This window comes from Globicephala melas, chromosome 4, assembly GCF_963455315.2.
Source record: "Globicephala melas chromosome 4, mGloMel1.2, whole genome shotgun sequence".
NCBI classification, from domain to species: domain Eukaryota; kingdom Metazoa; phylum Chordata; class Mammalia; order Artiodactyla; family Delphinidae; genus Globicephala; species Globicephala melas.
In genome coordinates this window covers 66,221,140-66,248,491 of record NC_083317.1, presented here as the reverse complement: position 1 = coordinate 66,248,491, position 27,352 = coordinate 66,221,140, and the positions used below count along the sequence as shown (strand labels likewise).

At 42.9% G+C, this 27,352-nt stretch overlaps 1 protein-coding gene across 1 annotated transcript in view; it reads left to right on the top strand.

The window, feature by feature from the left end:
* HGD (homogentisate 1,2-dioxygenase) overlaps positions 1 to 25,015 on the top strand; it is a 45,012-nt gene extending 19,997 nt beyond the window's left edge. Inside the window, exons 5-14 of the mRNA XM_030857704.2 lie at positions 5,112 to 5,171; positions 6,864 to 6,955; positions 8,150 to 8,184; positions 9,014 to 9,093; positions 10,039 to 10,138; positions 12,220 to 12,344; positions 14,507 to 14,611; positions 16,914 to 17,040; positions 21,690 to 21,871; positions 24,752 to 25,015. Of these exons, the coding sequence (XP_030713564.2) occupies positions 5,112 to 5,171; positions 6,864 to 6,955; positions 8,150 to 8,184; positions 9,014 to 9,093; positions 10,039 to 10,138; positions 12,220 to 12,344; positions 14,507 to 14,611; positions 16,914 to 17,040; positions 21,690 to 21,871; positions 24,752 to 24,901 (1,056 nt within the window). The 3' untranslated portion in view covers positions 24,902 to 25,015. The remainder of the gene's footprint in view (positions 1 to 5,111; positions 5,172 to 6,863; positions 6,956 to 8,149; positions 8,185 to 9,013; positions 9,094 to 10,038; positions 10,139 to 12,219; positions 12,345 to 14,506; positions 14,612 to 16,913; positions 17,041 to 21,689; positions 21,872 to 24,751) is intronic.
* Positions 25,016 to 27,352: the final 2,337 nt, after the last annotated feature.

Sequence of the window (27,352 nt, the reverse complement as noted above, 5' to 3'; positions counted from 1 at the left end):
TTAGCAGGATTTGGGTCCCAGGAGTCAGACTGGGCCAAGGCAACTCAGCACCTGAGGAGCAGTAGATAAGGGCCCAGATTAGAGGACCAAGTACAAGACCATTAAAAGGAGGCAAAGCCTGGGAGCCATGGAGATCATGAATGGTTTGGAAAGCAGATCAAGACAGGCTGAGATTAACGGGCTCAGGGTTTAGGTTGCTAAGGGAGGCTGAGAAATTGTTGGTATCAGTTCTTAGTAAAGAAAACTTATCTGCTCTAAACCATTTGTCTTGTCACTTTAAAATAGAGACAATAATTATGGGAGCCTTAGAGGGTTGTTGTGAGAATTAAATGTCATCCAACAAATATTTATTGAGTGACTACTATGTTTCATGCTCTGGGTGCTGAATAATGGATATAAAGCCCTTAACTTTACCCTCAAGGGCAAGGTCAAATAGGAATCCAGGTTTCTATCCATGAAAAAATGTCATCTAAATACTATGCTGGCTCATCTTTTTTTGTCTTCTCATGAAAGACTTTTAAAAGGCTAAACAAAGTACAATGATTTGAATCTTCCTTAACTGTGCTCTATTACCTCTAATACCGCCAAAGAGTCTCCCAAAGCCTGATTTCTCTCCACATAAATTATGTTGCCTTTTTCCTCAAATTCTAGATTTGCTGAAGAATTTAATGAGCCACTGTTTTATTTTATCCCCCTGTCCCATCTTCCCTAGTCTGGGCTGAAACTCACTGTAGTACATTACCCTGGACCTCTCCTAGCCATAGCTGCTGCTAACAACTGTTTGCATATTATGATCACAAAACCATCTACAAGTTACTTCCAAAATCTGGGATAGATGTTATCAATTTCTAATGATATGTCTACCTGTAGCCCACCAGTGTCGTTGAGAGTATCCAACTCATCCAATCTAGTTGAGTCCAAGGCAGCTTTGGAGGGAATCTTATGTAGTGTTGAAGGTGATACTCAGATCATCCAGTACACCTCTCAATCTTCTGACTTTGGAAATACTGAGTCCAATTCTTTGGTTTCATTTACATCCCTGAGCATGAATTTCAAATCCTGATCATTAAATATTGCCATGATTCTCCTACTCCTTTGGTAACCTTAAAGAATTTTTAATTCTAACTTTAGTCTCTGTTGAAGATGCTTTCCAAATTATTTTTGACCATCTCACTTCTAGTAAGCAAGAGTTTATTTTCCAACAGAATTTGCAGACCACAGCTGCAAAATATGTGAAGCAATGATAGAACTGAAAGGAGAAACAGAGTTAATCCACAATTATAGTTGGAAACATCAACACCTCTCTCTCAACAGCTGATAGAACAACTGGACAGAAAATCAGAAAGGATATGGAAGAACTGAGGGGTTTTCACATGTGTAAAGAACTGACTTACATTTTAGAAACAATCTCAGGACTTTTAGAAACATTTGTCAATTTACTAGCTATTGCCTGAATGTCATTTTGACTTCCAAAAGTCTCACAAATTTGCTTTAGTCTTGTTTTTTGAGATACTAGCAATGTTCTCAGTGTCTTATATTTGTTCATTCATTCAATCATTCAATACAAATATATTAATATCCACTATAGTCAAGACATTGTATTGGGTACTTCAACTGATTTCATTGTTTTTGAAATGTTAATAATTGAATTCTGTGTGGGGGTTTCTTTAGCAATAATATAAACAAAATTAACTGTTAAAAAGTTATAGAATTAAATCAGTTAATAAGCATCCAGTGACTTGCCAGAAGTCACAGAGTAAATAGGAACAGAGGCAGCTGCAGAACCCAGGTCTCCTGGCTCAGCCCAGTGCACAGTCCCCTTGGGCTGGCCTTGGATCAGAGGGTTACTGCTCCATAGCATGCAGTTAGTCTGAATATCTGGCTTTAGCAGGAGATGTTTCCACTGTCCACTCCATAGCCTCTTCCTGTTTATCCTCTCCTCAAATTTCCCTCCCTACATTCAACATGATATTGCACCAAAACTCTTGACCCAAATCTCTTTCCTGAAGACTCAAAGCTGGCTTCTTCTTGTGGGTACTGGGTTCATCAGAACCACCTTGGGGTCTTTATTATTGTTCATGATATGCTGAGTATAGGTCCTGCACAATCCTCTGCCATCAGACTCAGCAGATAAATTACTCCTTTCCCTATAACATCTCCATCATCTGAAGGGCATCACCTTTTGCATTAGAGAAGGTTCTTCAAGACCACCACCTCATCCAGGATGTGGGCCCTATTGAAGGCATGTTACCTACATCATCACGTAGGTGCCCTTCCACCTTCCACTCCAGGCTCTCTCTCCTCATGACTGATGTGCTACAGAAGATTTTGAAAAACTGACCAGCAAAAACCTAACCAAACCAACCCATTGGCCTCTCTGATTCAGTCTTTCCTACTCAAAATGTACCAACCTCTTCTCTAGGGGCCAGGACTTTATTTCTACCCACAACAGGTATTTTTAATTTCAGGAAGATCTACAAAGGTGCTGTCATGCTGTCAAACCCAAGTTCATGTACCTGATGCACAGTGAGGCTAAACAAAATGAGATGTCAGAGTTTGGAGCAGAGAAAGATTTATTGCAAGGGCCAAACAAGGAGAAAAGGTGGCTCATGCTCAAAAGGGCCAAACTCCATGATGATTTCTGGGGAAGAGTTTTTAAAGGCAAAATTTGGGGTGAGGACTGCAGGGTGTGTGACTTTCTTCTGATTGGTTGGTGGTGAGGTAACACAGTGATGTCTCTGGAATCTCAGCCTTCTGGTTCCAACCAGTCTGGGGTCTAAGTGCTTGTTGTCAGCATATAGTCACCATCTTCTACTGGGTAGGGGTCTTAATTTCTGCAGAATAACTCAAAGATATGCATCAGATACAGATATGTATATCCCTTGAGGAGGATCCAGGAGTCCTGTGACTCTCTCTTCCTATTAAATGCTTGAGCCTGCTCTTTGGAACTCAGAGAAGGCCTAGCAAATTAAAGCCTTTTTTTTTTTTCTACAAACAAGAAACAGGGGACACCTGGGAGGGCCCTGCAGGGTCCTGCTCAGTTTCAGTGTCAGTGCAACAAACCAGGTAGTGCTTTCCTATTACTGGGATTCTCTCTTGCTTACTTGCTCCCTTTTGTTTATTTCTTTTTTTCTTTCTTCTCTCTCTTTTCTTGCTCTTCTTTTTCCCTTAGGTTTGGAAAGCCTTAGACTTGTATTATTTAAACATCCTTGCTATTTGGTAACTGGCCCTAGATACAGCAATTTAGTTGATTGACTGGTTGGTTGACTAAGTGGACTTTTCTGAACATGAACATGAATAGCAATACAAAAATCACAGGCTCTCTGGGTTGGGTGTGCTCATTCTTAAACCATAGCTGCACATTAAAGTTTTTTTATAAGACAGAGCTTTTATAAAATACTGATGCCTGGGCCCTACCTTCTCAATCAGAATTAAGATTCTGATTTAATTTGTTTTGGGGTCTCAAAGACTCTGGGTGATTCTCACGGCTTGCCAGAGTTTAGAATCTCTGGATAGATCTAAAAGGTTGCCCAGGTAACCATTGATCAGATACTTAAATCCCTTCCATTGGGAAATTTAGAATGATGACTCCTCTTAGAACCAAGATTCTAAGTAATATTATCTTCCAGACAATCTTCCTGGGTGTACAAACTCTGTGCTGCTACTAAACAGGGAAGCAGCAGGTAATGGTTCATGGTAAAAAAAAAAAAAAAAGCCAGCAGTGCTTAGCTGTGGCCCTGGCTGATGTCAGGGAAATATCCTCCTAGGTCAATGGTGCTCGACCAGGGAATATTTGTCCCCCAGGTGACACCTGACAATGTCTGGAGACATTTTTGGCTGTTATAACTTGGGGGAGTGCTATCAGCATCCAGTGAGTAGAGGTCAGGGACGCTGCTAAACATCCTGCAATGCACAGGACAGCCCCTGCAACAAAGAATTGTCTGACACAAAACGTCAATAGTGCCAGAGTTGAGAAACCCTTTCCTAGATCCTTGGTCTCAGGTTCCCCCCACTCCCCCAGGAAATATCATCCCCAGTGGAATTAGTCCTAAACCTTTTCCTTCTCTCTGAAGCATGATTTCAACAATGTTTTTCAAGTCAACATCTTTCATTCTTTTAAAGTAGTCCCAGAATGTGATAATCCTGCTTTGCTTTTAAGAAATAAAGGCTGCTGCCTGACTGTGTACATCAGAGAAGCAGGATCGTCCCAGCGCTGCCTTTTCCACGTGCTGCTTCCTTTCCCACCCAGTTGCCTCTCTGGACTACAGAATGAGCTGAGCCCCATGACCCACTGGAGGGCCTGCCTTGACCAGGCACTGCAACCAGTGGAGCCAGCCCTCGGGGTGCAGGTCACTCCATGAGATGTCCTGAGGCTGCTGGGTTTATCAGCTGCCAGACTGCCTGGGTCAGGCCCACGGCCAAGTTGATTAATAAGTGCTGGGCTGACACTTCTAGTAGGGCTCAGACCTGCTGATTTTATTTCCTACTTGCTTAGATCATTTCATTATTAAATTAAAGATTGTTGTGATTTAAACTGAACCGGCAGGCAGCCTGGGGACAAACACGGGGTTTGGTGAAGAAATTGAACCTGGTACTGCATTTACCAAATCCAATCTCAGCTGGGTGCTTTTTCTTTCTCTTAAAGAAATAATTCAAAACTCCAAGGGCTGGAAGTAAGAAGTAGAGCCTCCCCCTGCAGTGTCAGGAGCCCACACAGAGAGGCTGGCACACCAGGAAAGGGAGCTGATTATAAATAGCATAAAAAGCAGCATCAGTCAAAACTCACTGATGTGCCAGAGCAAAATGTTAAAAGAAATAGGAAGCAATGATTTTTTATTTTTGTAATTTAAAATGCTAAGGAATGAAGACAATATATATACATATAGGTTAAACATTCACACACAACACAAACATACACCCTGCATACACACACAGAACCCAACTGAGCCCCTTTAAGGAAATGATGGATAATTATTAAATTGAAAATAACAAAATCACAAGTAGTCAGAGCCTCACAGAGTGAGCAGCTGTCCTTTTTCATGCTATTTATTGAGAAAGTCTGTGGTTTCCCCTTGTGAAATAATTTTTCTGTATACGTATTTCTTTTCCAGCTGAGATGGAAACCATTTGAGATTCCAAAAGCCTCTCAGAAGAAAGTGGACTTCGTGAGTGTAAGTAAGTCAATACTATCCACACCTGCCCACCACTCTCTTCTGCGGTGAGTGATCCAGCCATTTGCAGGCTGGATGCCAAGCAGAAGCAGCCTTGGAGGCAGGCAGCAGACATAGCACCACCTGCCTCTGCTTTGGGGGCTGGCAGAGGGATGTCTTACGTACAGGCACTATATGGCCACTGACACCAAAGGGCACTTGTGAGCTATTTACAACATCTCCAAACAGCCAATGGAAATTGGGCATTTACCTACTTCACGTTTCTTTGTTCCTGGCTAGAACACGGGTTCTGAGCCTTTTTGTTCCATGGACTCCTTTGAAAGTCTGAAAGCCTGTGTTTTTATTTTATTTATTTTTTTTTTAAGCCTGTGTTTGTTTTTAAATGCATAAAATAAATTACATAAAATTACAAAGAAGCCAATTATATTGAAATACAGTGATAAAAATATTAAAATAGCAAATTTGGTTTGGTTTATAGTAATATATGTGCTACCTTCTTAATGCACTAAATCACAAGATCTATGAAAAGATCTAACAACTATGGTTATTAAAAGTATGAGCATAAATGATATTTGGGGATATCTGTAACAACTATAATGTGATATAAAATCATCTATGGTTTCTATCAGTACAAGGTTACAGGCACTTCTAAAACTGCTGTGGTTTGTTGCTTACATTCACGTTAATTGAAGGAAATGATAAATTTCAGTCAGAGATTAGTGAAATACATATATAATTTTTTTCCCCATCCAATTTCATGAACTCCCCAAAATGGACCCCTGGGCTAGAATAGCATCGACTCAGGGTGGCAACTCTAGTTAGCACAATGCTGATTAGAAGTTCTGCTTGGTAGTTATAGGTGCTGGGAGTATTGGAACAACTGTGCTCAGAACAAAGCATATATAGGGGAGAGGCTGGGAGCTACAAGGAGGTGGGGCTCAAAGAAGCCAGGGCAGGGTTCTGTACACCAAGCTCAGCTCATAGCTTACTTAAGGAGAGTCCAGGTGCCCAGCCTTAGGCCAAATTGTTTGTTCCATGTTGAATTCTTTATCATATTAAGTGCTCCAAGCCCTGTGTGGGCTCATCTAAATAGGCCCCAAACTTGCAGACTGAGTTAAAATATAAAAAGAAATCTCTCACTCTGGGTGAATTATAGATATCTGGAGGAACAGAGCTCCCTCCTTTTTGGAAGGCCCATGTGTTAAAGTCTTTGGGACTGTGGGTTATTAGCAGAGAGGATTACAGTTGGTCAGAATACTTTCCTCTACCCTGTTCTGGAAAGATTAGGGCTGACCCTATTCATAAGCAGAGGGCTACCCACATGGTAATGTATATTTGAGGGGCACTAATTTGTCCTTAATGCTGCAACTTTCCTCCCCAAGCCTCCTAGATGCCTAATCTTACCTCCAAAGGAAACTCTCCTTCAGGTTGATCTTAAGCACCAAACTGATAAAATGCCAAGTAATGAATTGATGCTCTGTAAGGTCAACTCTGATGGAGGCATTAAGACAATCCAGACCTAGGGCCATGCCTGGCAATGAGGGTGAGCCACCATCTACAAAACATAAGTCAGTAAATTCCGGGTTCCCTGGTCCCAAAGGGAAGACCCTAGTAGAATTTGCCTCGTGACTCTCAGGGACCAGTGGGAGGGCTGGCCTCATTCACCTTTCCCTCTCGTGCGGTCTCTCCCAGGGCCTGCACACCTTGTGTGGAGCTGGAGATATCAGGTCTAACAATGGGCTTGCTGTCCACATTTTCCTGTGCAACACCTCCATGGGGAACAGGTAAGTGGCTCAGAGCTATGGCACGAGAGCCCCCTTCCCCAAGAGCTACTGGCAAGAGGGTGAAGACTGGTTTGTTGTTTTTGTTACTATTTTTTTTTTTTACCCCAGAGCAATCTTGATATACATTTTAAAATAATGACAATAAATGAGCATTTCTATCTTGACTGACGTCTGTGGCATAAATAAGAATGTCACATAACAATGCAAATACAAAAGGGACAATGGAGCACTGAAAGCAGGAGTAGTCTAAGTATTCTGACTCAAACCTTGACTTTAATCAGGTTTGAGTCAGAATATCCTTAACTTCTAAGGTTCCCCAGGGCTGTTCTTGAGTCCAAAGTCATACTGTATGAGCAGCCATTAGGGCTACCTGTTGGTGGCAGACTTTGGCTTCAGCTAATAACTTTGCGTAAGCTTAAAGATCCTAAATAAAAGAACTTACATATTAGATTTTTTTTTCAAAATCAGAAACACTTACGTAAAAGTCATTTTTGCCTTTTCTTTGGGAAGCAGAATATCATAGCAGTTTTGCACACTACCTTTGGAACCAGGCGGCTGTGTCCAAAGCCCAATCCATTCTTCTTGGCTGAGCAACCTAGGACAAGTCATTTAACTTCTCTGAGCCATGAATCAGGGCCAAAATCACGGCCCTATGACAAGGCACTGGAGATGTCCCTCGGGGTCCAGCGTCATACCAGGCTCCTCCTGTCTGTCTACCTGAGCTACATTAGCCTTCATTCAGTTCTTTCTACCTGCCATGTGCCTTTCTGCCTCAGAGCAGGTGCCTGTGCTGTTCCTTCTGGAATGTTCTCCCCACCCCACCCCCATCCCATCCCCAAGCCCTTGCCTAGATGATTTTTTCAGATCTCAGGTCAGACATTCCCCCTTCAGGGAAGCCTTGGCTGCCTCCTCAGACTAGATCAGGTTCATTATTCTTTCAGCCCCCTGAACGTGACATTCACAGTGCCATTACTGTTTATGATGATATGGTTCTGTAGTTGTTGGATTGCTGTCTGACTTCCTACTAGACTCTAAGGCTCCATGAGGGCAGAGATGGGGTCATTTTGCTCATCATTTTACACCCAGCACTAAGCCTAGCACATACCAGGTACTGAGCAATAATTTGTGCAGTGAATTAATTTGCCTGGACAGTGTTAAAACTGAAAATCATAGGAATTATTCTATATGTTTCAGATGCTTTTACAGTTCAGATGGAGACTTCTTGATTGGTAAGTTTTGAAGATTTCAGACCCTTTCATTGGTAATTGATCCCTAGTCATAAGCTACTTTTTAATTGTATACATATGACTTTCCTTTCAATCTGTCTTATTTAGTGCAGTCTACAGACTGAGGTGTAAAGGCGATTGGAGGTCTGGAAAAGATTCTTTGTGTACCCCCAAGCCCCTACTCTATTTCCTGGTCTCCCTGTCTTTGTTCGTTTCTTCTGGGCCTTTCTGATCTGGGAGATCTGGGCAGCTGAAAAGAAATGAAGGGTAATACCAACATGTGATTAACTTGTTAAGATAACTCTATTTGCCTTCACACTCACCCAAGAAAAGACCATCTGTCATTGATATCTGCAATATAAATACAAATTTTCATGAGACCATCAGGAAGGATGGAAAGTCTAGTAGGGATTTCTCTGGTCTACCCATTCTTTTTCGATGGTTTTAGTACGATATTATGGAGTGAACATTTTGATGTAGACAGTAGACATGCAAATGCCAGCATTCTGCTGGAACTATCAGAAATGGGTCTTTTTCCATCCTATTTCTTCTGCTCTTTCTGGTCAAGCCACAGAATTGTGCAAATACAAGCTCCTTACCTGGCAACCAAAGAAAAGAAGAAAAAAGCAGAGTCACTTTTTCCATTCATGTTTTTCTAGATAGTAAAATAGCTAACATAAGTTGTCAATTCTGTCATATTCCCCCATAAAACTCAATAAAGTACTTTTCATTTGGAATGAAAAAGCAAATGCAGCCCTTAAGCCTTTTACTCTTCATGAAGTCATTCTCGCCTGAAAAGAGCTACCCACTGCCACCCTGTCTTTTTTGTTAGTTCCCCAGAAAGGGAAACTTCTCATTTACACCGAGTTTGGCAAGATGCTTGTTCAGCCCAACGAGATATGCGTCATTCAGGTTGGTGATGTGTCCCCCTCTCCCTGCTTCTCCCTAATTTGGGAGCAATCTGATGTTGCAACTGCTGCTATTTCCAACTCTAAAATTTCTCTGTCATGTCTGGGCAATGGGGAGGAAGTTTGAGTTATACAGAAGGCTCCCTGTGCAGAAGGGTAACTAGACTTGTGTGCCTACTTTGTTTTATTATTTTTCAAATTTATTTTATTTCTTTAGTTAGTTAGTTTAGTTAGTTAGTTAGTTAGTTTGGCTGTGTTGGGTCTTCGTTACTGTGCGCAGGCTTTCTCTAGTGGCGAGCGGGAGCTACTCTTCGTTGCAGTGCGTGGGCTTCTCATTGCAGTGGCTTCTCTTGTTGTGGAGGACAGGCTCTAGGCACATGGGCTTCAGTAGCTGTGGCATGCGGGCTCAGTAGTTGTGGCTCACAGGCTCTGGAGCGTAGGCTCAGTAGTTGTGGCGCATAGGCTTAGTTGCTCTGCAGCCTGTGGGATCTTCCCAGACCAGGGCTCGAACCCGTGTCCCCTGCATTGGCAGGCGGATTCTTAACCACTGCGCCACCAGGGAAGCCCCCTACTTTGTTTTAAAATAGTACACAATCACAAAGCAAAGAACATTGTCAATTCACTTTCCTAAATATTTATACACCCTCTGGATAAGGTCCTGGTGCGGGTGGAAAGCAGTGAAGATGGATTTCTTTAAAAGTTGGCTAAATCAAGGCACTGTTATCTATGGACCCAGTGAGAGAGTAGACTAGAATTGGTTTGAGTCACAGATGTGATTAGAAGTTAAATTTTTCTTTCTACCTCCTCTTTGAGCTGGTCACCTCTCCAACATAGTTCAACAGGCTACAGAATTACTTGTGCAAGTGAGGCTGGCTGTGGCTCTTGGGCAGCTTCTTTATAACTACAGGTATAATTTGGGAGAGCACACCAATGTTTACTTCTGTTCCAGAGAGGAATGCGGTTCAGCATAGATGTCTTCGAGGAGACCAGGGGCTACATCCTGGAGGTCTACGGCGTCCACTTTGAGTTGCCTGACCTGGGACCGATTGGTAAATCTTCAATGCAAGCTTCTAAGCCTGACTTGAAATATAGGACACAGATAACTGCATGAAAGTTAAACATCCATCTCCCCTCTTTATCTCACTCAAACTTCAACTTTCCTCTCTAGACAACTTCTTCCCTAGACCAAGTGTAGTTGGGAATTTTAGAACATACTAGAGTTCCCTGAGCAATCGCAGACTTCTTATTTCAGACGTCTAAGTTCAGGGGCTCCAGGTGGCATAGCTGACCCATCTGATGAGATGACAGCTTCATTAATTAGCTGGTCAGTGCACCAGTCCATCAGCTTGTCTTGGCTCCCATGTTGTGCTGAGCGTAATGACAGGAACCACATTAAGGCTAGAACAAGCTTCTTCCCATCACATACATGCATAACAGAAAACGATCCAAGCCAACCCATGGTAAATCTCTCTCTAGAATAGTATACAGACCATTGGAGAGCAAAACAATATGTAATAGATTTCAGGTTATACAGAGTATACCCTAGAGGATGTAGAAGTCTGGGTTACTGTAGGCCAAGTCTCCAGTAACAGCTTCATAGAAAAGATAAGATTTGACTAATCCTCGATGGAAAGTTGAGGGAAAATAAAGAGGAAAGAGATGAGCTTAAGAAAAAGTGTACAAGTGGGAATGGGTTTTGTGGATAAAAGGAAGATCATGTTCTTAAATGAGTGGCTTGTATGTAGACAATAAAATGGGAAAAGCCATAACAATGATAGGGGCTATGTGGCTATGGAAAGGGGAAACGGACTGAAAGACATACAGTCTATGAACCTCACATTCCTACTGAGCATCCTCCAAAACATCTACACACTTGAGAGTCAAAAAGCATACCTCCCTCAGTACTGTGAAGGAGCTAGAAACCACAGCCTCCACGAGGCAGATTAAAACTTTCAAAAGTGAAACAAGGTCCCCCACCCCCAATTCTTCTGGCAAGCTGGAGACGGGAGAGCAGGAGAGAAGTGAAGGCGGTAGGGGGGGTTGTTCGCAAAACGTCCCTGGGAGTGAAAGGAGTGGTTGGGAAAATTGGCCCTTGGTTCCATCTTTGGCATGTTTGCTGAAGGTGGTGGCCACAGCCCCCAGCTCTTCCCTTTCCTTGTCAACAGATTTTTTTTAGAGCAAACCAGGGACAGGCCAGCATGTGCCTTCTGGTCACTCCCCTGGGGGATCCAAATAGTCAGAGGAAGGTGAGAGGCAGCAGAGAGGCAGTGGAGCCATGGTGGGCCATCTGTTATCCTGCTCTCCACCCGCTCTTCCCACTTTGCTCTGGCTTCCTGCTGCTCCAGAGCCAGCAGAGCCTCCGGGTTCCATGGAACACGTACCCTCTGGAAAATATATATAATTTACTAACCAGCTGGGGACATTTTTTTCTTTTAAACCCCAGGAGCTGGAAATGATAAAACACTCCCCAGGTCTCTCCACTCAGAGTTAAATTATGTTTTTGCACTTACGTTTTTCATTTTTGGTCTTTTGATTTATTTTTTTCTCTCTGGAGGGAACACTCACAAAGCAAAGGTAAGCAGGCAAGTCCCAAATACTGTCTCCCTCAGTGGCAGACAGATTGTCAGGCTGCAGAGCAGTTTTTCAGGCTTGGGTTGATTCTGAGTTCTGTCTGAGGAGCAGAGGCACGCCTGGGGCTACAGTATGTAACCTTTCTCAAGGACTGTAGATGAGTTCTAGAGTCATCAGAGTTTTCTTGGAAAAAAAGATCTAGTATTCTATCATACCTTCCCTTTCCTCTTTTCTAGTCTCTCCCTCTCCTCCCCTTCCCTCCCCTGTAGTGATGAGATAATGCATGTAAAATGTTTATAAACCATATTCACTCTACAACTTTAGGACATAATGCTGGTGATGATGATGATGCTATTTTCATGATTTTTTTCTGACCAAATTCCTTAGGTCCTCCTTAAAAGGCACCAGACTGGGAGTCCAATGAGCCTTTGAACAATGAAAGCAAATTGTGGAGTAGCTTTTGACGTGGAAGAAAGCCCTTTCTCTTTGTGCAACAGTGGGCATCTTTCCTATGTGATTTCAGAAGTGTCTAAAAGACTTTTGGGTCATTATGTTCTAGGAGCCAATGGCTTGGCCAATCCTCGTGATTTCTTGATACCTGTTGCCTGGTACGAAGATCACCAAGCGCCAGGTGGTTACACTGTGATTAATAAATACCAGGGCAAGATGTTTGCTGCCAAACAGGTAAAGTAAGCGGGTTTGTAGGCAGGGGAAGGAATGAATAGTTATTAAGCACCTTCTGATTGCCAAGGCTAGTATTAAGTATTTACATATATTATTTCATCTTTACCACATCACTAAGATACTACAAATAAGGTGCTACTTGCCTTACTTGTAGTCATGAAAACAGGCCAGGTGGTGATAACTTACCAAATGTCACAGTAAATGACAGAATCAGCATTCAAACCCATATCTTTCTGACTCCAAAGGGCATGCTCTTTCTATTTATCAAGCAATAAAAACCCCGCAATATCTAGGTCTCTATAAATGTTGGGGAAGCATAATATACAGGCAGGGCAATATGTTCTGAAAAGGAAAATGAGTTAATAGCAGTTCATCTAAGACTTACATTCAAGAATGGTCACCATATTTTCAAATACAAGCAACAATTGATAGAAAACAAGCAGAACTCAGTTAGTTGACTTTGTTTATAGCACCAGCCTGGTAAACTCAGGAGATAAGCAAAGGCATAGATAATAATAAAAATAACAATATATAATCTGTAATATAATACATTATTACTTCATATACTGGATATATAATATAGTAAAATAAAGTAACCATACAGTAAAAATAATCCAAAGATCTCTTCTGTTTACCATTATTCATTTGCTTTATTTTTGCCCATTTAACTTATTGCTTATATTTTGCTAAGGCACGTTATTTTCTTTGGACAGCATCTAGAAGGTATGCTAACCAGCAGAGACCAACTAGTTTGGCGTTTAAAATTAACTCTTGAGGGTTCATTGTCACACTCATTGACACATAGTCACCCTCATATTCTCTGGATCAGGATTTCCTAAAATGTGGTTCAGAGACCACTTGCATCAGAAATTCTCAGGAAACTTGTTTAAAATGCAGGTGCTGAGCTACTACTCCAGCCTGGCAAAAATGATGACCTCTGGGGATGCAGTGTGGAAATCACATTCATTTTTTTTTCCTGTGCTATACAGTAGGCACTCACCAGCCATCTACTTCGTACATAGTAGTGTACATACGTCAATCCCAATCTCCCAGTCCGTCCCACCCCCCACCCCTTCGTGTCCATATGTTTGTTCTCTACCTCTGTGTCTCTATTTCTGCTTTGCAAATAGGTTCATCTGTACCATTGTTCTAAATTCCACATATATGTGTTAATATATGACTTTTTTTCCTCTTTCCGACTTACTTCACTCTGTATGATAGTCTCTAGGTCCATCCACGTCTCTGCAAATGGCGATAAAGAAGATGTGGTACATATATACAATGGAATACTACTCAGCCATAAAAAGGAATGAAATTGTGCCATTCACGTTCATTTTTAAATGACTATTCCCTGTATTATATTTGACATATATTTGATAGAGGATCACCATTCTAGAGGTAGCCAGCAGCTCCATGGGTTTCCACTTTCCAAATGGACTCTGTGTGGGTTATTCTCTGTGTGAGCCCCCACTGATCCATTCTCCCATCTCTGCCATGATCTGTGCCCTGGGAGGCTGACCTACATGGACTGTATCACCTGGACTCCCTAGCCTAACTACCTTCCTATAACAGAACACTGATCCTCTCTTACCCCAGGGCAGACCCAAGAAGCATCACCTTAGGATTGCTCTGAAATCTCAAGTCCCTGGGGCTGGAACTCTTAGAGACCTTCTAGCCTTCCTGCACTCACCAACCGAGGCACTGAATATACTAGAATCTCCTCTGGGCAGCAGTTAGCTGGAGAGCAGTCACAGCCAAGTGCCTACCCTCAGCACTGGGAAACCCAGACGGTGACCCAGATTGTCAAAGAATTGCTGGCATCCACAGATTCTCACAATTGTGTTAAAATTGTTGAAAAGGCACTGCTTGGAGCATGTGCTGTGCTTGTGCTGCACATGTGATCAGAAGCAGCTGCAGCTTATGAACTGGAAGACTAGGGTTAGCGGCATAGCAAGGACAGTTTGAGAGAATGTGAAGCAACCACAAGATGATTCAGGGTGATATTTTTCCCAGAGATGGTATTATTAAATGATGAGAACAGAATCACATCAAAAAAGAGACAATAATGCCAAGTACAAACTGAGGAATCATAGCTACAAAAGCATTACATGCTAAAATCACCCTTTCCTGCCTTTTTGTTGTTGTTGTTGTTGTTAAATCAGGATGTCTCCCCATTCAATGTTGTGGCCTGGCATGGGAATTATACGCCCTACAAGTACAACTTGGAGAACTTCATGGTCATCAACTCAGTGGCCTTTGACCACGCAGTAAGTCTGGCCCATGGAGGGGCCCCGGGGAGAGGACACCCGTAGGTGGGAGGGGTCCACAGTAGACCCCTGACATTCACAGATTTAACACTACCAGTGTCACCCTTGGAAGCCCGAGATTTAGTCATTTGTCGCTGTGCTGACAGGAATTTGAATCATCTGCTGCAAGGCTTCAGTGAAGGAGTAAATAACATAGCTAGAGGGCGATCCAGGCTAAAAGCTCAGCACTCACCCTGCAGTACAGCTCAGCTCTCTACAGAGTATTCACAGGAACTCTCCTACATGGCTAAAAACTTGGTTTCTTCCTGGAAAATATATCCCCAAAAGAAAACCAGTGCTAATGTTAGTGATGGAGTGGTGAGGAAGGAACATTTCTGGATTTGGAAAGTTCTCTATCCTGCTCATAAATACCAAGAGTCTGCTAGCTCTGGCTGCCCACTCCAGTGCCTCCACTCCCGGCTCTTTTTAGCCATGATGGAACAGACAGCCCTCTTCTAAAGTTACTCATAATGTTCAGTGCTTGAATTTAAACCAAAGAAATTCTAGATTATGAACTCGATCATATTTTTCAGTCAATCAGGGGACTACAAATAGGTCCCCAGCCTACAGTGCAGGCCCCCAAGGCCCCACATTCTCGATAAAGTGCTACTTCTGAGATCCTGGGGGAAAGTTCACTTTGCATAATAGATTAACTTTACCCACAAGCTGGAGGGGTAATTAGAGCAGAAGCAAGAAACCAGAGACAGAAAGATTACTCTGAGCCAGTTCAGCTTACCTCTAGGGGCCCAAAACTACCCTTCTGAAGAGCAGCAACAATTAATAAAATCAAAAGGGAAAAGAAAATGAGGCATCATGCCCAAAGCAGCAAGAAAAAGGATCCTGAGACACTGATAGAGCTTTATTTGAGCTTCGCTACCTTTTAACAGTTTCAGATCATTTCTCATGACAGATGAAGGAGTGTTCATTTTCACAGCAGAAAGCGTTTTTTGACTTGCATTTACACATGCCCAATCTCCTCTGTACTGCTGCTATAGTTGTTTTCCCAAAATTCAGACCTGATCATTCTATCACAGCATTAGAAAACCTTTGCAGGTTCCCTGTGGTTTAGGATTAAGTCTGAGCTCTGAAGCATGGTATCTGATGGTCTTTGCCATCTGGCCCTGGGCTCATTTCCCAGTACCACCTCTTGCCCCTCTCCCTTTTGCCAGTGCACTCTGGGCTTTAGCTCTCTTGACTCAACAAAATCTCTGTGCATTTTGATCTTTCCTGTTATCTGTGCTTAAAATGCCTTTTTGCCTTTTCCTTCCTTTCCTTCCCTTCCTTCCTTCCTCCTTCCCTCCCTCCTTCCCTCTCTTTTTCTTTCTTTCTCCTTTCATTCTTCAGGTCCTACCTCAAATGTCACCTCCTCTTTGAAGCCTTCCCTGATCCTCTCAGTAGAGATAGGCACTCTGTACCCCCTTGGCTCTCTATTTGTAAAGCTAGATTTCCCTTGGCACCTTGCTGTGATTCATTATTCATGCACTTGTTTTATTACTCCTTCAGTCCCCCTCACACACACCCACCACCACCACTAATGATGCTAAAGAGCAAGGAGTAGTGCTCAATCATCTTTGAATCCCAGACCCTCATGTGGCATCTGAAAGTAAACATGATCATTGATTGCCATTAAGTTGAATCTCAGTCTTTCCACCGAAGGAGTCTAAAGTTCTTGATAAATCATAATATTGTCCCCCCACCTATTCCCTTTTCCCCTACACTACCACCACCCAGATGAGTGATGCATTTTAGACCTGAGAGTCAAACAAGGGTAAGAAAGCAATGAGGATACCATCTGGAATCTCTGTGATTCCTCCAAAGAGATGCACATCCTACATCTATACCAACCCTTGGATATTATTTTATTTCTATTTCCACCTTACTCTGAGCACCCCTTCTGCCAAGAGCTCCCTGCAGCACATCCCAGCTCTGGTCACTCTGACCTGAGGTTGGGAGGCATGCACTGCTTGTTGTCAGACCCACAGGGTAGTACTTACATGAAATGAGGGCTCAGCAGGGTGAAAAAGCTGCTCAGAATCTCCTTAGCTGGTGTTAATTCATTTTGCTTCAAGCACAGCAAGAGGGGAAAGTCAGATGAGTGATTACTAGACCTCGATGACAAGCCCAGACTTCTTAGCCTGGCCTGTGGTTTGATCAGACATTACAGTTTCACTCAAAAACCCTTCATGCATGGGTGACGTGTGTCATTGTTCAGTCACCTCCCTCTCCTCGTGTCTTCAGGCTTTCCTCGTCCTTTCTTTCACAGGACCCATCCATTTTCACGGTATTGACTGCCAAGTCTGTCCGCCCCGGAGTGGCCATCGCTGATTTTGTCATCTTCCCACCGCGATGGGGAGTTGCTGATAAGACCTTCAGGCCTCCTTATTACCACAGTAAGTCTTTTGCCAAGTTACATTTGAAAACCAAAGAGATGGCAGAGTGGTGAGCATTACGCACGAGGAACGCTGCCAGAGGTGTTTTTGGACGCCCTGTCCTGGCTGGAGTTCAAAGCCTGCCTCCCCAGGCCCAGTGCCGCTCCCCCAGAATTTTAGCTACTTAAACGCCACAACTTGTGTGGGGATGGCAGTGGCGTGTTGACTCTGAGAAGGAAACAACTGTGTAATGCCTACAGCCCAGTTCCTCTGGCCCTGAAGGATGGCACAAAGGCTGGTAAAGGATGAAGCAAGATGTTTCTCTACATTTTAGGTATAAAGTGAGGAGGAACCACGGGATGTTGTTGGTTAGTTTGCTGTTTTTGGAAAGTTCATTATCTAAGTCTGGTTCAAGAGCCAATAACATGTGCCTTCTCCAATAATAATTGGAGGGGTAAAGCAGATTGCAGTCCACACTGGGGGATGGATCCCATTCTGGAAGCAGTTTCTGCAAAGCAGTTGTTGTCTAGAACAGAACTTACCAAATCTATGATTTTTTTCATTTTATTAATACTGTTTTTACTTACTGCGAACACTTACTGACAATTTCCTATGGCTCTAAGGTTCTTTAAAAGTATTAACCCGTTCAATCCTCATAACAGTTGTGAAAGGTAGGTAGTGTCATTATCTGCCTCCACCCCCGCCACTTTTTTTTTTTTCAGAGATGAAACTGAGCTGTGAAGGATTAAGTCGCTTGCTCAAGGCCTCACAGCTAGTTAAGTGGTGGAGTCAGGATTTAATGAAGGCAGTCCGATGCCGGACCAGTCATGGGCACTAGCAGATATGCCTAGCACAGTGCCCAGTGCATGATATGCATCTAATAAATATTTATTTAATAGGTGAATGCATCGCCAAGAATGAATAAGGTACCTCATGGCTGTACTTAATGAAGCTGGCATTTTTAATTGTGCAGTAGCTAGCTATAAACCCAACCTAAATGTCAACGCGCAATTCTACTTCCTGGAGAGTGCATTTTTGTACATAGAGTTCTGGAAAGACTCTGAGGTGCATGTCAGCTGGAACATTCTAAAAAACAAACCCCTTTCTTTAGCTAACCTCAGGGCTTTCTGTCTCTGAGGCGCCTCTCGATATGTACCCAGGTGGCAGCACTTTAACAGGATACAACAGTGACTAAATGAGCAATTTAGGCATTTGTAGAGGGTGGAGAACAAAGGCCCTCAGAATGGAAGAAGGTCACTTCATGGTCAAATGTCAGCATCACCTTTCTCAGGTGAAATCACCTGAAAAGGACACAACTGGTTAACACTTCAAGGACACCAGATACTTTGTGAATAGAGATGTAACAAACTATGTCCTTTCTGAAGAATATCAAGCCCATCACAGGTCCCAACTGTTCTCCTCCTGGAAATTAGTCCCCTAGAGAGCCTGTTGTCAAGGCAAGAGAATTGCTCTGGATTATAGCCTGTACGTCACATACTAATCCTTGATACTTCACTATTTCACATAGTTCTTATATGGAGGCTGCTCTTCGTGCCTGAGGTAGTGGTTTTCAAATTTTAGCATGTGTCAGTGTCACCTGGAGGGCTTGTTAAAATGCAGATTCCTGGGTCCCACCCTCAGAATTTCTGCTTCAGAATGTCCAGGGTAGGACCTGAGAATTTGCATTTGTACCAAGTTCCCTCGTGATGCTGATGCAACTGTTCCAGGAGCCACACTTTAAGAGCATTAGGGGATATGAAAAACACTTAGAATGACTTTTTTAAAAAATATTTTTCCCTGGGTCCACTCTCAGAGAGTTTAATTGGTTGGTATTGAGGTGGAACCTCAGAATCTGCGTTTTGAACTAGCAAGTCAGGGGATTCTGATGCAGGAGGTCTACAGACCACATGTTGAGAAATGCTGGCCTGGGGCTTGTCTCCCCACCCAGGTTCGCTCCTGTGCTACAGCTGTCAATCCACTGCTTGATTTTAGTTTGTAATTCAGACTGCCTGAAACAAATGGCCTCGTGAAATGCCTCTTCTAATTTTTTTTAAGACTCTCAAATAAATTTGGCCCAGGATAGATAAATCTCAGAGAGGTATGGTTGCCCTGAGTTAGTTGGAAAAACCCCAGAACCCTGAGTTAGAAATTATTTTTACCAGAGATATTAAAAATAATGCTTTAGGGCTTCCCTGGTGGCACAGTGGTTGAGAGTCCGCCTGCTGATGCAGGGGACACGGGTTCGTGCCCCGGTCCAGGAAGATCCCACGTGCCGCGGAGCAGCTAGGCCCGTGAGCCATGGCCACTGAGCCTGCGCGTCCGGAGCCTGTGCTCCGCAACGGGAGAGGCCACAACAGTGAGAGGCCCGCGTACCGCAAAAAAAAATAAAAATAATAATGCTTTAGCAGTAATCAAAATCTCTGCCACTTTGATGTGACTTTACAGAAGTGGAGAATGATTTCTGTAGAAATATTGCCTCCAGTCATCTTGTTTTTTTTAATAAATTTATTTATTTTTGGCTGCATTGGGTCTTCGTTGCTGCACGCAGGCTTTCTCTAGTTGTGGTACGCAGGGGCTACTTTTCCTTGTGGTGTGTGGGCTTCTCATTGTGGTGGCTTCTCTTGTTGCGGACCATGGGCTCTAGGTGCACGGGCTTCAGTAGTTGCGGCATGCAGGCTCAGCAGTTGTGGCTCGCAGGCTCTAGAGGGCAGGCTCAATAGTTGTGGCACACGGGCTAGTTGCTCCATGGCATGTGAGATCTTCCTGGACCAGGGCTCGAACCCGTGTGCTCTGTGTTGGCAGGTGGATTCTTAACCACTGTGCCACCAGGGAAGCCCACCTCCAGTCATCTTAATGCACCTTAGTCAACTGGATTCAGCATTAATCAAAAAGGCAAGGTCTACCTTCCCAGTGTCCTTTGAAATACAGAAAATGATGTAGAAATGTCATCACCAAATCATTGCTACCTAAATTCATATTCAGATCAAAGCTGAATTCTGTCTTGCTCTCTTCCCAAAATTAAGCCATGAAGGTGACCCTGAGGATACATACTAGATCAAGGAGTGTGACAGCATATTTAAGTTATGAACAGAACTGCTTTTAAAATATAGACACTTTATGCTTACCGTTGCTTCTTTTCCTCTATTTCTGCTTCATGGAGAAACAAGTAGAGCTATGACCTGGGTCTTACCTTTTCTGCAGGGGCCTGCAGCAGCATTTTGTTTTCTGGGCAAAATGGGTATGGCTGCTCAGTCAGTTCCACAAGTATTTTGGCACTTGGCTATATTCACAAGTAAGGAAGGGGGTGGAGCATTTATCATGTCAAATGTTTGGCTTTGCAAGGGTTGCCAATGCCATATCTCTCTTCTCTGTCTAAGATTTGCACTCTCAGCACTCTCATGGGACAGACTATGACTACGACTATGACTATGAAGAACTTTAAAGAGGCTGTTTCTTACTCATTTCTATCACAGTACTTAGCACAGTGTCCATATATGCTGGATGGATGGAGAGGCAGATGGATAGGGTAGGAAATGGACAGATGAATGGATGGATGGTTAGATGGGTAGATTTTCACCCAGGTGTTATATTTCTTTAATTCTTGCTCTAGATAAAGAGCTTTGTTTCAACAGAAACGTAAGATAGAAAAAGTGGAAACATGGTGATTTTTGTCAAATTTTGTTGATTCTGGAGGCACAACTGGGACCAGTATACTTAACTTATATGAAAGCAAATTTCCATTTAACTTGGGAGAACTTTCTAACACCCAGAGTCTTCATTAATATGATAGGTTCCTTTGTTGAGTAGAGTGCTTCCATTCACAGGAGGCATGCAGGCAGAGCCCAGAAGGTAATCTGTCAGGAATGATATACAGAATATTTCTGTTTTGAGTAGAAGTAGGGGTACCTTCCAATATTAAGATTTTCAGATTCTATGAAGAGAATGTCAATGGAAAAAGAATGAATCTAAGAAGCATTTTAGAGAATGAAAGAATAAGTTGATATTAGATTCAGATATAGAAGATATTTGTTAGAATATACAGTATTTATGGATTAGTTTTTATAGATAACAAGATTTTTTCACACAGATTATTATTTATTAACAGCCTCCAAGTCCAGGGTTCTTTCCATTACATCACATTTCCATCAACACACACACACACACACACACACACACACACACACACACACACACACACACCACTTCAATTTTCTAATTTGGTAACCAGAAATATAGTGATACCCTGTATGACTGTGAGGCTATTTGGGAAGGGATTCAGATCTGAGAAAGAGGATAATTTTTATATGGGGCTTGTAAGCCTAGATGATGGAGTACATCCCTTCTTTATTATGATTTGCATGTTAACTATTATTAAAATTCTTGTCTGGGCCTTGATTTTCTTTAGATCTAGCATAATTTCATCCAGGCAGTGGAACTGAAGACCTCTGATAATCCACAGGGCCATGGAGTAGAGCTTTGCCTACCAAGAATTCCACCCTAATGAATGTTTTGCAGTTGTTTTCCTGTCTATCTATATTCTTTATTATTTCTATGAAATTTATCAGATTCTTCTATCTTCTTGACATTCTGTGGAAATAATGTTTGAGAGGTCTTGGTGTTTTCGGGCCTTGCCTGAGATAATAAAAATAATACTGTTTCAACCTTCCCAGGGAACTGCATGAGTGAATTCATGGGACTCATCAAAGGTCACTATGAGGCAAAGCAAGGTGGGTTCCTGCCAGGGGGAGGCAGCCTGCACAGCCCAATGACGCCCCATGGGCCTGATGCCGACTGCTTTGAGAAGGCCAGTAAAGCCAAGCTGGCGCCTGAGAGGATTGCTGATGGCACCATGGTAAGCAAGTTAGATGTGAGGCTCTGGTGGCTTCTGGGGTCCCCAACCTTGTTGAGAGGCTATTTTTTATTTTTCCAAAGTCACAAAGAAGGAGTCAGGAGAGGAGAGTGTGTGTCTATGTGTATGTTCCCATGTGTGTATGCACACACCCCAATGTATACACTAGACTCCTGATGTGGTAGGGTAAAAAGAGTTTGTATTGTACTTGGAGTCAGACCTGGGTTCAAATTCTAGCTCTTGGTTCCTGTGTGACCTTGAGTAAGTCACTTAACTTCTCTGTGCTTCATTTTCTCCATCTGTAGAATAGGTAGAGCATCCAATCCAGCCAGTGGCTGTGATTTAACCCTGCTGACTGTACAGCACTGTTCAAATATAAGGGGGGATATTTTTAATACTATGTGAGGAGTCTTCCCTTATCTGTATGCAGCCCTCTGTATATATGCTCTGTCTCAGAGTCATCTCCTGCATTTTGAAGTAATCTTCTAGGGCCACAGGAACAGGGGATACAGGATGTCACCTTTAGCTTGTTTCTCAAGCCCAGGAGGGTCAAGGAAACCTTTGCCTGACTACAGTCAGAGATTGTGAGCAGCAGTTCTCAGCTGTTTTCTCATTTTGTTTTGCTCTCCTTTGGCATGGGATGAAACTGATGGGATTTAAAACCTGTTTTGTATTCCTCCTGTGTCACGCTGTAAACACTGAGGCTGAACACAATTGCAGTTAGCTGCAGTACTTGATTTCATTTTATTTTGCATTCTAGTTTATGGACCACAATGAGTAATTTTATGCTAAATCATATGTAAATTTGCTTTAAAGTTTTAAACAAATGCCTTCAGTGCCACCTGACTTTAAAATTGATAGCACAGACCTGCCTGACTCCATGCCCAGCTTGCAAACTACCTAATCAGAGAGCTTATCTGTCCCTCTGCCCAACGCAGTTTACTTGCAGTTCCAACTTGAGGACCATAGTTGATGGAGCTGATCTGCAGGGGCAGGGTGCGAGTCCCATCTGCTGGACCTCGGCTCCATTTCCCCTTGCAAGGGCCTCTGCAGAGTTTCTGTAGAACCCCTTCATCTCTGTGCGAGAGCTTTATGAAATATTGATAATCTTAAGCTGTTACCTCTGAAAGTTCCTGGAAGTTCACAGGCTACCCCAGAGTTACCACTTAGTAACCTTCAGTGCCCAACTTGGCTTTGGATAGTGTTACCAGAGAGCAGTGCTTTTGCAACAGTGAGGCACAGGACAGGGCTGTTTCTATGAGGAGCAAGACTTTGGGAAATGTCTAGGGCTTGGAGCTCTAGTGAGAAGGAGCTCTCCTATGGAGGGGAGCCCAGACTACCTGGCAAAGGAGGGTCCAACACTTTACTAGACCTAACTGGGTCTCCCTCACCATTTCCCATTACATAATTTGGATCCAGGCTCATCCATATGCCTTATCCTTATACCACTTTGCAATAAATTAACTTTATAATACTGTCTTCATAGCTCAGCTGGGATGGAGTTTTTTTACTCCAGTCAGACAGCAGGGCTCCTAAGAAGTGGTCAGCAAAGAGACAACAATAATTATGGCCTTAATAATGACTTTTATATCTGAATAGTGCTTTATAACGTGCACAACACCTCCATATGATCTTATTTGGTCCTCATATCAAGCTTGTCACGGGAAGTCAGGCAGAGACAATCAACTCCATTGTTTTATTTTTTAAATATGTATTTATTTATTAGTTTATGTATTTGTTTGTTTGTTTATTTATTTATTTTGGCTGCTTCTGGTCTTAATTGCAGCATGTGGGATCTTCGTAGCAGCATGTGGGATCTTTAGTTGCGGCATGCACACTTCTTTAGTAGCAGCATGCAGACTCTTAGCTGTGGCACGCATGCGGGATCTAGTTCCCCGACCAGGGATCAAACCCAGGCCCCCTGCATTGGGAGCGCAGAGTCTTACCCACTGGACTACCAGGGAAGTCCCTCTCCATTGTTTTAGGAAAAAAGAAGTTAATGTATATTAGACACCAGACATTAACATGGGTTCTCTGAGTTGTGGCACAAAGAGAATTTTTATCTTCCTTTTGTCCATGTATATTTTTTAAATTTCCAGCGACACGAGCACATAAGAATTGTAGGGTTTTCTTTTTTTTTTTAAGCCATAGTGAGTCGGAAAATCAGCAACAGGTGAAGCTGGAATGTCTAGGATGCACAGGGCACTTGCATATTCTTTCTGTTGCAGATGAAACCTGCCTGAACATAGCAGGACATCCACCATTCAGAACCTTCTGGGACAGGGCTTTTAAAAGTGCTACAGACGTTCCTGCTCCCCTCCTCCCATCTCCTCCTCCTCAGTCTCTCTTTTCCTTCTTTTCCTTTTCCCAGCCTATCTCTTGGTCAGAGTCCTGCAAAAGAAAGGCTCAAATCCCAGCTCTATGATTTCTTACTACTGTCACCTTAGACAGTCATTTCCCAGCTCTGAACCTTAGTTTCCTCATCTGCAAAATGGGAAGTATGTTCTCCCTCACATGGACATAGCCACGGTAAAGGCCCCTGAGAAGAATATTCCTAGGACTCTCCCACCTCTGCCCTTGGGTCTAGCAAATTTAGCTCCATGATGCTACAAGGACAATGTGATGCTTACGTGTCCAGTTCCATTTGACAGAATGAAACTTGAGTGTCAGAGAAGTTAAGGATCTTGCACAAGCTACTACCCACTTATAAGTAGTAGGGCCAGAGCCAGAACCCAAGGCTTGAGTTTTTCTCCTCACCGTGCTAGCACACATGATTTATTATTCAAAGAGTCTACCTACTCATATCGTCTCTCTTGACATCTAATCAAATGTGTTTTATTATCCACCTCACTTCTTTCTTGTCCCCATCCTCATTCCCTACAGGCATTTATGTTTGAGTCTTCTCTAAGTATGGCCGTCACCAAGTGGGGGCTGAAGACCTCTAATTGTTTGGATGAGAACTACTACAAGTGCTGGGAACCTCTCAAGAGCCACTTCACCCCCAATTCCAGAAACCCTGCAGGAGCTAATTGAGACTGGAGCATTGCTACCATAATTGAGGATGGATTTGTGTGATTTCCTTTAGAATCTCATGCTCTTTGGCAGTACTGGGGGAGGAGGTTGGTTAAAATGAGAACTTTTTCACAGTCAAGGAACTCAAACATTTATAGAGATGTATTTGGAAAGTGCTTTCAGCTTAATTACTCAATAAATACTTGCTGGTGTTCTGTGAAAGTGGCAGTTGGTCATAAACAGGCCTTGATGGGGCAGACCTGTGGTGCCCAGGAATGGAAGTCCATGAGATTGGACCAGGAGATTAGGTTCTCCTAGAGTGAGAAGACAGGCAACAGAACAGAAAGGAATGGGAGGCAGTATTTCTCACTACTTTATTTTATTTATTTATTTATTTATTTTGCGGTACGTGGGGCTCTCACTGTTGTGACCTCTCCCGTTGCTGAGCATAGGCTCCGGATGCGCAGGCTCAGCGGCCATGGCTCACAGGCCCAACCGCTCCACGGCATGTGGGATCTTCCTGGACCGGGGCACGAAACCATGTCCCCTGCATCAGCAGGTGGACTCTCAACCACTGTGCCACCAGGGAAGCCCTTTCTCACTACTTTAGTTCTGTAGTTTTAACACATTTCCCCCATTTAGTTGCCAAATTTTGCTGCTACCAAATTTTTATTTAACAATGTGTAATGAGAGTCAGCTATGTGTCAGGGCCTAGGAACTAGGGTTGCCAGATAAAATACAACATGCCCAGTTACATCTGAATTTCAGATAAATCACAAATAATTTTTAGTATGTCTTGTGCATTATTTGGATATACTTATACTAAAAAATTATTCGTAGTTTATCTGAAATTCAAATTTAACTGATATGCCTGTATTTTTATTTGCTAAATCTGTCAGCCCTACATGGTCGTCAAGGAGATAGACATGGTCCTGGCCCTTACAGAGTTTACATTCTAGACAGGGAGACAAAATACACAAACAGTATAATTACAAATTGTGAAACAGGCAAAGAAAAAAACAAATAGGAACTGAGATGGGAATGACAGGTGGGATGGGGAGATCTTTCTTTAGAGAGGAAGGTCTTCATTGAAAAAGTGACATTTAGCCAGACCTAAAGGATAGGAAGGAACAAGTCATTGGAAGAGTAGGGCTGGGCTGGGTTGGGCTGGGGTAAAGGAGCATTACAAGAAAAAGCCTCGTGGGTTCAAGGAACTCAAAGAAGAGTGAATTTGGGGAGCCCAGGAGCGGGCCATTGCAATAGTCCAAGCAAAAGACACCATTGTCCTGGACTAATGAGGTGGCAGCAGGGAGAGAGTGGATAAATCCCTGAAAGCTTTGGGGTAGACCTGAAAGAACTTGTTAGTGGACTGGATGTAAGGTCTGTGGGAAAGAGGAGTTGCAGACAGGGCTGGCACAACTGCTAAGTTTCTGGCAGTGGCATTTCATGATCTCAAACAACAAGGTATCTTTGAGGGTGACAGTAGTTGGTGTGCCTTCCCAATGTTCCTTAATATATTAAGAAATCTTTATTAAAAATAAACCATTGTAAACTAGTAAAGCAGTTAATCCTGTAAAATTTTTAAATTGACCCCTATAGCAGGTTGCCAGTGGCTCACCTCTATCCCATTAACAATCACCATCCTGTGTTGACCAGCTGCTTCCAGTTGCCAGCAGGACACTCACAACATTGACTGAGGCCCAAACCAGAACAAAGTGCTGAGGATTTCTTTTTTAACATCTTTATTGGAGTATAATTGCTTTACAATGTTGTGTTAGTTTCTGCTGTATAAAAAAATGAATCAGCTAGTGCTGAGGATTGGATGGCCCTGGACGCAGCCCTCAACCAACGGAACAGAAATTAGTGGATAAATACGCCAGCTCTCTTGCTCCATACTTCTGAGGCTTGTGTTCAGCTGTGATTCCCCTCAACTTCCAGAAGGATTAAGCTCCACTGCTCATGGTGGCAACTTCTAGTAGTAGCTTCCTTCCCTCTTCCTTCCCTCTCGCCTCCCCACTCTCCTGTGGTGCTTCCTGGGCTCTTTTCTCAAATAACCCCAAACTAAGACAACCACTGAATATTCCCAAACTCCAGCACTTCCGTAATGAGCTCATTCTAACCCTCCTTTATACACAAACCTAGACTCTCACCCATTTTGGTTCACTCTATCATCAGTGTGGTAACAAAGCCTTCCTAGAGCTAAGGAAACATTCTGGGTTTACATCAATTTAGCATCCAAGCCTGTGTACTTTATCTCCCCAGTGCTGGCAGCAACTCATCAGCAGGAGACAATATTTCACCCAGACCAGGCTCTTCACACTAATTTAAAGAAGATTGTTTCCTTCTGTTGTACTTCAGATCAGCTAGAAAGATCTGTATCATTTCCTTAATTCCCTATTCTCGAAGATACCTTCCTCTACTATGCTTCCCAAGAAATACACCATCTCTTGGCTTAGAAATTTAAAACTCTTT